The sequence below is a fragment of the Vigna radiata genome, chromosome 5 (assembly GCF_000741045.1).
Source record: "Vigna radiata var. radiata cultivar VC1973A chromosome 5, Vradiata_ver6, whole genome shotgun sequence".
In the NCBI taxonomy this organism is placed as follows: Eukaryota; Viridiplantae; Streptophyta; class Magnoliopsida; order Fabales; family Fabaceae; genus Vigna; species Vigna radiata.
The window spans coordinates 22999140-23011070 of NC_028355.1; the positions used below are offsets into that span (position 1 = coordinate 22999140).

At 33.4% G+C, this 11931-nt stretch overlaps 1 protein-coding gene across 2 annotated transcripts; it reads right to left on the reverse strand.

Annotated features, from left to right (window-relative positions):
- Positions 1–2050: 2050 nt before the first annotated feature.
- On the reverse strand, positions 2051–11931 carry LOC106761039 (kinesin-like protein KIN-6). Of its 2 annotated transcripts, none has more exons than XM_022781029.1 (23): positions 11367–11931; positions 11070–11269; positions 10242–10365; positions 10060–10154; positions 9101–9236; positions 8463–8528; positions 8234–8296; positions 8017–8067; positions 7762–7844; positions 7533–7671; positions 6682–6724; positions 6241–6395; positions 5922–6110; positions 5186–5295; positions 4997–5069; positions 4414–4511; positions 4235–4310; positions 4016–4122; positions 3852–3927; positions 2817–2968; positions 2618–2696; positions 2381–2461; positions 2051–2283 (listed from the first exon to the last, which is right to left on the reverse strand). In XM_022781029.1, exons 1-23 carry the CDS (start codon positions 11832–11834, stop codon positions 2179–2181), a joined length of 2769 nt encoding a protein of 922 aa, XP_022636750.1. In that variant the 5' UTR covers positions 11835–11931; the 3' UTR covers positions 2051–2178. The 2 variants fall into 2 exon arrangements, with proteins under 2 accessions (XP_022636750.1, XP_022636749.1); XM_022781028.1 differs by having other exon boundaries at positions 4405–4511; positions 11367–11930.

Below are 11931 nucleotides of genomic sequence, written 5' to 3' on the forward strand. Positions count from 1 at the left end.
GTTAAAATAGTCTAATCATCATCAAATGAAAACATATTATTTAAACGTTAAATATGTTGGTAATTATTTTAGCCCATTTTAATCGATATTAATTTTCTATTAAATTTTATAAAAAAAATTAAGGACTTTGATAATTTTTACTGTTACATTATAAAAAAATAAAAAATTATTGAGAAAGAATAAAATTACTTTAATTGATAAAAAAAATTAATCATTACAGACATTGATAAAAAACAACTACAGAGTTTAACTGGCATAGACAAAAAAAAAAAAAAGTTTTTATCATATGATTCCTGACGATAACATCAATAGAAAAAATCATACTCAACATTAAAACTAAAAACATCTTAAATAATATGGATTAAAAGTAACTCTAACTTTGTCAAAAATAAATCGATTTGGTATTAATTAAAAGAAGTATAATTATCTGAAAATAAACCTAGTGAAGATAAATTTAAAAATAATGAATTTGACATTAATAAAATAATATTATCAATATTAGTTGAAAAATAACTTTGTCTAATATTTTGATTTGGGTTAAGATGAGGACAAAAAACTGTGTGTTTTATGAATGTCTCATTCAGTGATCATAGAAACACTGTTTATCTGCTTGTATTTCACTCACAGACATAGAAAAACTCTATTATCAATTCTGTAACCTATTTCCAGAAAACTGTGGGTACAACTTCTGTGCTTAAATAAATATTTGAAAAAGACAAACACTCACATTATTAGATTAGGATAAAATATATTCTGAATCTTTCTAAAATATTTATTTTCTTAGCTCTTCGAAACTTAAAATATATCATATATCATTATTAACATTTGTTAATCATGATTAGTATTTAATTGATTATTCGCTTACAACCATAGAGAAGGCATTAAAGTTTCACGAGGATCCAAAACTGGTATCACTCAGCATAAAATGTATAGCTACTGATCTTTCTTTTACATTCAAACTAAGAATTTTTCATAAAGAAAAATAAATTTGAAAACTTTTGAACGTGATGGCTCATACATTGACCTATAGTTACGAACACTTAAATATTATTGTATATATTTTAGATTATACGATCTAAAATGTATATTTTATTTTTCATTTTAAATTATGTTCTTTTCAAAGAAGAAGGTGACGAGTATAGAGAAAAAGTAGATGGAAAAAGAAGGTAATGAGTGGGGCCATTGAAAATGGAGGAAGGATTTCGATGAGGTGGAGAAATAAGAAGGGAAAAAAGAATGCTTTGATGGAGAGGAAAAAGAAGATAAGGACAAGAATATCTTTTCACATGGTCAATGGAGGTGCAAGGATAAATGTATGGAGGTGCAAGAAAAAGTATTCATCATTGTACTCTTTGTTTCCACAAACAAAATAATACCCTCTTCTTACTGTCTCCTTAGAAGAAAAACCTTTATTTAATAATACATGTGAAAATATATAAGTGCATTTACATCTTTATTACTATTATATATATAATATTAAACAATTATATAATCACTATTTTCAAAAGAAAATTTATTTAGTTATTTGAAAATAAAAAATAAGTTATTTTATTAAATAAATAAATAAACTTTCCTTGAATAAGCTTTATGTGAAAATTGTTAAGTTTTGGTTTATACTTTATACGAGGAACATATTGAATTGAAAATAAAAATTAATGTTAACCGTTTATAAACAGTCTTTTATCTCAACTCGTGATTAGGTAATGTAACTTTTCTAAGTAGAAAATTAAATATTGTGTCAGGAGAAATAATGAAAGAAAAAAAAAATTTAATCATAGAAAGTTAGATATGGTTCGAAATATATTTTTCCAAACCTCTTCCATAATTATTACATTTGAACAGTTTTCACACATAACATACAGAGCAAATATATATATATTTTAAGATTTAAAATTAATCAATATGTTCATAGTAGCATTACATTCTATAATATAGCTATAGGTAAAATAAAAGTTGGTATTCCTCATATCTTCGTTCTCAGACAACTGCTGAAAAGTAAATAAACATTTCTTGAAGACAACGAAAGTGAATGCAGCAGCATGAACTATGCTTGAATGACAAACCAACGAGACCTCGTATATACACAGGATATACAGTTTACCATGTGCAGTGTAACTTAAAAGTGAAGGTTGTGATGGATACACGAGGATTTTGGTTTGTTCCTCGTTATCATCACTGTCAAAGAAAAACATGATTTACTAGCAAAAAACTAACTTTGTAGCGGTAATTGGCTAACTGCAACTGCAAGGCAGAAGATACATTCCAGAGAGGCAAGTCGGCACACTGCACAACAAGAAGTTGACATATCTATCCCTTACTTTTTTTCTTAGAAAAAAAGGGTTAAATGGCTAAGCTAGCGATGAAGATTGCTTTTTCTAACTTGCAGCAAGTGTAGCAGAGAGAGGCTTCCATTTGATCTTTGAGGTTCATGTGCAGATAACTTCCTTGTGCCCCGATTCCCCTGCAAATGCACGACAGTGTTGTGTGTTTACTCCTAATTCAATGTCCTTTCTAGGACTCTTACATAACAGTGTTGGATAAAGGTTTGTAATTTCGTGCATGTGCGCTTTAGTTGAAACTGAATTGACAAATGCAAATATTAAATTGTATATGGTACCTTTAATTTCTCAGATTCGTCATAGAGATCAAAGGTACTCAAGTCCCTTGATAGCATGGAAGAGGAAGGCATAAGTGTCCTGATTTTGACAACCACAAAAAGAAAAATGAAAACTTCGTTAATGCCGAGGAAAAACAAAATTTACAAGGTTAGAATGTTACACACCATTCCATACTCTTCTACCAGAAACACCACTGACCTTTTTGGCTTAGGAGGTTTGCGAGAGATATCGACACCAATCTTATCACGTGGATCCACAAGGTTGTCTGTTTTAGTAGATGAAACATCTTTGGGTGATGGCAAAGGATCCAACTTGTCATCTTCTGTCGATGATGACGAAACGAACAATTCCTAAAAGGTGAAAAAAACAGGGAAACAAATGTCATATAAGATTTTCATGTTCAATTAATATGAACAATGGTTGTTTAAGGATTAACGGTAGAACCTCAATTTATAAACATAGGGTTTTTCACCAGTCTAGGTCAATTCTGCGGTGACCTTTTTTTTTTTCATGAATTTCCATTCAAAAAAGAATAGTAGGTGAAATTAGTTCATAAAATTATTTGCACCATTTAATTTAATTTTATAATTACCAAGCGTCCATTACTTTAGTCTTTATCTTTGTAATTTCATGGAGTAAAATGATTCATTATTTGATAAGTTCAGGAACAAATGCGATTTTTTTTGTAATTTCTGACACCAAATTGACTGACAGCTATCATTTCAAAGGTTGATTTATCAGTCAATTAGAAAGCCATAATTGGATGAACAATAGAAACATATCTAATCCCGCCATCCCCATCCAATTTTAATTTCCCTTATAATCATATTTAGATTCCAGATAAAAAAGTATCACTTATTAAAGTCTAGGTTCTTTTGCAAATATATAGAAATATTCATGAAACTTTAATTAGCATTTAAACTATGATAGCCACACCTTTGTGACAAACTAATTCGTTGTTTGATCCTTGTTGAATTAACCTAGTGCGTTTCCAATCCATCAAATAACCGAGTAGTTAGTTATTAACAATATATTAAGAGATCAAGCTAACCTAGCTTTCTCACTAGCTGAGTTTATTTCACGTCAACCTAATTTCCTGAACTATGCATACACATTCTGAATCGTTCACCATTGAACTGAAAAATGAGAAGTCGGCTAAGGCACAATTCATCCTTCCATGAAGCAACGTATAAAATTTTGACTCACAATTAACATAAAAGAATTTCAACTTACACTTGGTATCTTGCGCACAGCCTCAATCTCCGAAGCATTATGGTCCTCTGCTTTTGACAAGGAGATTGAAACTTCCCTGTAACGTCACAACAAGCAAGAAATAATAAGTATATTAGTTCACAGCCAAGAAAAAAAATGAACCAATCATTCTTCATAATACTAACCTATCCGACTTTTCACAATCTAACTGTCTACAGGAAGCACCAAGTGTAAGCTCTTCATCTGACAGGTCAAGTGAAACCTCAGACAATGACCGCGCATCAAATGACTCCTAGAAAGAATGGACAAGCAAATATTTTTAAGAAAGAACTAATGGGTGATCCTCTAAGTAAATTGTAAACTTAAGAGAATTGACTCATTTAACATATAGAATGTCAACTTACACTTGATCTCTTGCGCACAGCCTCAACCTCCAAAGTATTATGGTCCTCAGCTTTTAACAAGGAGGTTGAAAGTTTCCTATAACATTTCAACAAGCAAGAATGAAGGAATCAGTGTATTAGCTCAAAGCCAAGAAAGCATGCATGGGCTCATCATTCTCCATAATATGAACCTATCTGACATGTTGGCATCTGGCTGTGTACAGGAAGTGCCAAGGGTAGGCCGTTCATCGGAGTGGTCAAGTCTACCATCAGAAGATGACTGTGCATCAGATGATTCCTAGAAAGAATGATCAATCAAACCAAATGCACACATTACTTCGCAATAAAAATACAGCTCAAGAAAGAACTGCGGATGAACCTCCTCCCCAAATAAATACACAAAGTATGATAGCTAAGTTAATGCAAACACGAGATGAGGAACCCCAAGCAGTATAACAGTCTTCTTCTGATCTGCTGAGGCCTAATTTAACTAAAAACAAGACATTAAACCGAAAACCAAAAACTATATTTAATAAATCATTAAAGCCTAATTTAGCTCCTAATAGCAACAAATATATGATTGAGGAAAGTAGGATTTGGGAAACATGTTAGTTTATCAATTCAAGCTAACTTAGCTTGCCGCTAATATGATTTATTTTATGTCAATCTCAATTCCTTAACAATATGAAGGATCATTCTCAAGCTAAAGCACAGTTCATCATTTAACTATCGAACCTGACTTATGGAGACAATAATTCAAGCAAAATGGAAAAGTCAACTCACACTAAGTATCTTGCTCCCATCATCAACCTCCGAAGCACTATGATTCTCAGGCTTTGTCAAGGAAAAAGCCTCCCTGTATTATTATTCCAGGTAGAAATTAGGAATAAGAATATTTGTCGAAACTCCAAAGCCAAGAAAGATAACCGGGAGTTACATTTGAACGATTACACTGTTCACAGCAATACTAACCTATCTGAGTTTTCAGAACATAACTGCGTACAGGAAGTACTGAGCACGAGCTCATCTTCATCAGACTGGTCAACTCTAGCCAAAAATGAGGACTCTGAATGAAATGTTTCCTGAAAAGAATGGAAACCAATTACATATAACATTGTAATCTGACTAAAGTTTGTACATATTTTTGGTGAAGAAAAAAGCTAGCGGGTGATTCATTTCATCTAATATGCACAAAATATTCACATATTAGATGGGATGATTTTAGTAGTATAATTGTGTTAATCTAATCAAGCGAAGCCTAAATTAGCCCGCTAACAAAACATTAAACCAGGTTAGCCAATTATTAGGTTCAAGGTAACACAGGTTTCCACTACATGAAATCATTTCATGTCAAACCAACTTCCTCAACTACATGAACAACACCAATTCTCAGACTAAATTTATTATTGAAAGAGCAAAATCAGGAATAAATCAACAAATATAGTTCAAGCAGATTGGCACTTGCACTACGTAGTTACCAAATACTAACAAAAAATAGTCATTGCATAAAGTTAAGCCAAAACATAACTAATTTCAGAGCTGACAGCCTAGTTTCCCCTTATGCTCAGTAAGTTATTCGATACAGTGACCTTGCACCCCATCCAAAATATCAGCTCTTGACGAACATATTTAAGGTGAACGAGCAATGAAGTTGCACCTCACTAATCTTCATACAAGGAAGCAGGAATTCAGGAAAACTGTACTCAACCTGTTGCTCTGAAATATGTGGTTGAACCAGACTGACTGACGAACAATATTCAGCATCATTTTTTATATTTCCTACTTTGCAGCAAGTACAATTTGCCTTAAAATCGTTCAACTGTGTTTCTATCTCCCAGTATTTTGTCTTTTCATTCACAATGCTTTCTTTGAGACTTTCTATTTCCATTTCTGCAACCTGATTATGAATAAATAAATACATTATGTGCAGATACATGGATTGCCAACAAACACCACAGTCACATGTAATGAACGAGAAAATAAATTAATGATCACTTTAAGCAAACATACTTCCTTTTTCTTATTACCTTTAGCTTCGAATTATATTGCTTCAAAACATTCCAAATAACTTTTGCAAAATTCTGCATTATAATGTGGCTCCTCTCACTCGGGACTTGGCTATCAAACTCCGACTTTAAAGAGACAGAACTATTAGCATCTAATTTGCCGAGTGCTGAAGAGGCTGCACAAAGTCAAAGTTAGGACCAAGACAATAATTACCAGACCAAAGGATCGAAAGTTTCTAAATTAGAACATTGTAAGAACTGCCTAGTTTTAGAATGCAAAAAATTAAATCTCACACCAATGTTTGAACATTGGGTCCTCCTTCTTGAAGGTCCAATGTTCAAATTGATATGTATAAGGAAAGGCATTGGGTTATGCTATCCTTGACCTTGTTGTGCAGCCTCCCGTTAAGGGAAAAAACAGAACAGATAAATTTAACACAGTCTTTAGATGTCCTGTACTACCTTCTGCAATGTTCTCCCTTTCTTCGGCACTGTTTTTATCATTCTGAGGGAAAGAAAAAAAACTTATACTGAATTAGTAAGTAAAAGTCCAATAAAAAAAGAATTATTCAGTCCATAATCTACAATTAAGATTTTTCCACAAATGGAACATCCTAACAACAAACACGTGTTCATACAAGTGAGAAGACGATGATCATTAACAAATTTCAAAATTGGTGAAAGTGAAGGACACAAAGTATACAGGGTATATCAACAGTCAAGAGCAAAGTTTATCATAATTAGTCATGAGCACACCATGCTAAGACCTATTTACTTTCACACAAACACAGTGTACTTAACACAAAGATGGAGTTCTCTGACCTTTGTATAATCTATTTAAGCCTCTCTATGCACAATGTTAATTTATTCATGTTAGTTAAACCACAAAGTATATCTAAATGATAAGCAATGACCCTCCACCATATGTTCCCATATCCCAAGTCCGAATGCTCCTTTTCTTGAATTAACATCTGATTCCCTTTCTTTTTTGTCTTCACTACATAGACGTTCTTAATTTAAATATTCACGTTGACAAAATCCTGAATATTTTTCATGCAGATTTCTGACAATTTATAGATGTAAATTGTCTTGTAATACCCGAGTTATAAAACCTCACTACCTATTCAAATAGAAAAATTGCTTATGCTAAGAGGTCAATGTCAATGTCATCCACTATAAAAGAATGTTTATGCTACCTATTCATATACCATTTCTTATATGTATGAACAACATATTCAAAAACAATTTTTGTGACAATCTCAACAAGCTTTTCTATTTTTAACAAGGATTCAAGCTAGGATGTAGAAGAAAACCTGCTTGGTATGTTCACTAACAAGTCTCATTCTCTTCAAATTTTCTGATAAAGGTGACAGTTTTGAATCATCCATTATTGACGAACCTTGGTAATGCCTTTTTTTTGGAACTATATTTGATGGTTCAACTTCATTGTACCTAACAAAAACAAATATAGATACTTAGAAATCAATCAGAGGCAAACATGAAATCCAAGTAAGATCATGCAATGAAAATGAAGAGTTTCACTTGATCTGCATGTAAGGAGAAGCTTGTCGCAGTAGATAAGAAGTATCAAGATAATCTTCTTCTCCAGGTTTTGCAGTTAAAATCTATGGACAAAAGATGTAAAAGTTAACAAAAGAAACTAGTAAAATTGATGATTTTGAAAAAAAAAAAGTTATACCAGAAATGCATAGGATTCTCATGAAAGGAAAACACCATATCGGTAAGTATAACTTTGATAAGCTTGGAGAATGAAGTTTGAAAGCAGTATATACATACCAAGGACATGCGCTTCTTGCCCTCCAAATAATCTCGCAGGTACCTGGTTAACTGCAGTAGCGTTAGACAAAGTCAAATTTGTTAAGTAGTAACTCATCCCCATTTCATTATCTAAAAGACATTCCTGAGCAGATAAAATGAATAAGCTTTTAGCCTATTTTTGTTGATATAGAATTTGCAAATGACAAACAAAGTACATAAAAAATAAAAAAATTACCATGGAGCTCTGGAAGTGCTTCTGCAATGGTTTCTTGCGATTTTTTTGGTGCTCCAATAATGACTTAAAACAGCACAAAAAATTCATAAGTAAGAAGAATGTAAACGCAGAAGAGAAAATATATTCAAAATTTTCTAAATTTGTTGATAGCAGTATAATAATAAATATAATTTATATATACTAAAAGCACAATAAATTGGATCCATGGTTTGAAGTATAGGCTACATACTCTTAAGCATAACCCAAACACCATTAATGTGTTGTTGATAAAATTGCTTTCATGCAATCTTGCCCCCTACAACATCACAGAAAAAGGTTGGGATGGAGTAAAAAAAATATATACAATACCAACCAACCCATATTATTCCAGGCCATATATAGATTCACTGCAAGGATCAACTAGCCCCACAAAAAAAATCGTAGTAAACCGTGCAAATTGGATTCAAGAAATGATGACATACTTCTTATTTAAAATTGCACACAAATAAATTATAATTAAGAGGCTTTGCCTTTCTATTAGATATTAAATTGTTAAAGTTTATCCAGACACCGAAGAATTTCCCTCTAGTAATTATTAAAGGCTTATACTTTTAAAAAATTATGAAAGCTCCAAAGTAAAATTGATAGAAATCAAGAGCAATTTCTTATTGGAGCACAAAAATCATGATTCGTAGAATATGAAGGCTCGGTAATTTCTCTAAGCTAACGGCTACAAAAGATAATAAATCTGTTATACAAGAGACAACAAAGAGGGTAGTGATATGACATGTAAGAGATCATTCATATTACATTCCAGAAATGAAAACAGCACAGTACCCCCAAATAAAGCCTATTTACTCATAACAGTAAGGAAAAAACGAAAAGAACCTGATTCCCTGTTCTTTTTTCTCTTTCAGCCCCAGCAAGGTCAATGATAGTCAAAACAGCACCGTTTGACTTAGGATTGACAACCCCTTTATATTTTGGGGGAGCATCACAAATGTTAATAATGCATTGTGACCGGCTGCAAGTACAAAAGAGAAGAAAAATAAAAACCTTAAGATTACATTATTGGTTGCATAATCTCAAGCTACTAGCAAGTCATTATCTTGTAACCCATCCTACAAAAATTTAACTGGACTACCACCTACTTCCAGCTCATTTATTCGGAATAAATACTCAGTTGCACTTCATGGTCAATCCTATTCTTTTCTTCCAATTTCTGGATGAAATCAACTATGGTTTAGCATCCTAAAAGGTCAATGATAGGAACTAGTTGAATTCAAGTAAAACTTCAGGGATCATCAACCCCTGAATGTTGACATCTCTATCATAGCATTGCACATGAAAGTTGACATCTCGCAGCTTTCACTCTATCAAACTAACCCAATGGTAATTCTTATCTCTTTTTGATGGCTTCACTCATGTACAATTATCTATTTTACACCTTAATTCAGCCTATAATAACCCTTTTCGTAGTCCAAACCTAAATAACGCACCCATTATTAGGACTTAGGCACAGGAGAGGAGTTCAATCCAAGAAGATTAGTTCACTAGATAAGAAAATTTCAAGATTTAAGTACCACACTAAGCAACATTGTCACACCCCTAATACCCAAGTCCCTATAATATAATTTGAAACACTCCACTATCATTTGAAACGACAAAAAACTTATAGGTCTAACTTTTTATTTAATGAGTTTCACTTGTGATGTTGTAGTTTTTAATACATTTTAACTTGTGATACAAAGAACATTAGAAGAGGTGTTATTAGCATTCCTTTCTTTTATTTTTATATTATTTTAGAGAAAGATGAGACATTCATACATCCCTATGTAACATCATACCTCGACTGACTGTTAGTGTTTGTCATTGAAGTAGCACGTTTAAGCGTTGCTTGTGCAATCAAGGACTCTGCCTGTTCCTTATTAGAGATGGGAACCTGTTCAAACAATCACAACAAACATAAAATCAACACCAATCATATTACACAGCAGGCAAAAGCAAATACACAGATTTAGCTTTATACCTCTTTCAATCCCTTCACAGAAGATTGCTGCATGCTTATTTCACCTCCATCTGATAACAAATCGAACAGTTTCTCTGCTTTACCCCGTTCAGAACATATCTCAAATATTGACATGTAAAAGGTTCTGCAAATTACGCAATGGCAAAAAATTGACATTTAATTCAATCAAACAAAAAATTGAACCAAAGTTGCATAGTCTTTTTCAAACTCTAAATCTTGACACTGTACTACCATGTTTATGTTGACAGCGATAAGAATGTTGTGCTATCAATTTTTCCCATTACATAAGTTTAGTGTGTGTGGGTCAGTACTTCAAATTTGATTTTGAAGTGAAGCAATTTATGCATGAGTAAAACCAAACTCAGAAAAACGAATTATAAAATCTTTTTATCCAATACAAAGTCAGTTAAAGTTTCTGCTACTCAAATATTTCTGGACACAAAACCAAACATGTGATCATTTGCATTATATCTCATTAGCTAGCATTTCAATGTAATTTGGATAACTCGATATAAAACCAAACAGGAACTTATTGCGTGTTTGATCTGGTGTTCATAGCTTTGGATCTAAGTTTAGAAAAGGAAAGAATAAAAGTTATTCAAAGTAACTTCAGTTGATATGTGGATCGCGAATCTGCGTTCGATTATCCTACAGCAATTAGGTATCTATTGCATTCAAATATCACGTTTGATATTAAATACAGTGAAAATTATATTGTAATCAAATATATAAGGCATGCTATGTCCTAAGTCATAATCGAACATTGATACTTGTGCTGCTTAATTTAAGTTTATACATAACAAATAAATCGGAATTAATGCACAGTACCTAGATGGTTGTTTGAAATGTGGCTCAGCGTCCTCAAAGATATGGCGTAGGGCAAGAGGTACCATTCCAGGATCTCTAGGGGTTCCAAACACGGTGTGAGTCTTCCCAGACCCACTAGGTCCCAATGCAGCAAGCATTCCACTTTTACCCCCAAGAAACTCCTCCACCAAAGGTTTCATCATTCTCTCATACACTTGAAACTAAATTCTCCATCACACCGCTACTGTTATCTAAGGGAAAGAAGAAGAAGAAAAAACGCCAATGACGAAAAACTGAAAATGGAGAGAACATCACTACCTGAGATGAATCCGAAGAGAAAACGTGCGAGAAGCCTCCGTAAGTCTCCGATTTGATTCGCTTCGATTCATGCCAGCTAACGGGAGTTGATAACGTCACTGACTGCGAGTCGTTGACCGTTACACACGTGCCAGAGTTCTTGCTCTTCGAAATTTTAGCCCCCGCCGCGGGCACGTTCTTTTTCACGGGATTCTGAGGCCACGCACTCTTACCTCTCATGCGGGGTGCCTGAATGGGCGAAGAGGAAAGGGGTCGAATTCGGAGGAAAATCTTTAGATTTTCGTTCTCCGGTGACGTTAAGGGCTTTTGTGGCGTTTGTGGCGGCAACACGTCGTCGTTTGGAAATACCGATATTTCGGGTAAGACGAAGCTTTTCGGCGTCATTTGGGGAGTGGCGCGAGCTTTTCGGGGAGGATTCCGACGAACCGTGATGATGTCGGGGCACGGTGGCGAAGTGTTCGAATCCATGGTATTGGTCCGTTGAACTCGAAAGAGCGGAAGTTTGAGGTTTAAATTAGGTACTTTTTAAACTTATGTTTTAGTTCATACTGAAAATTCAAAATTC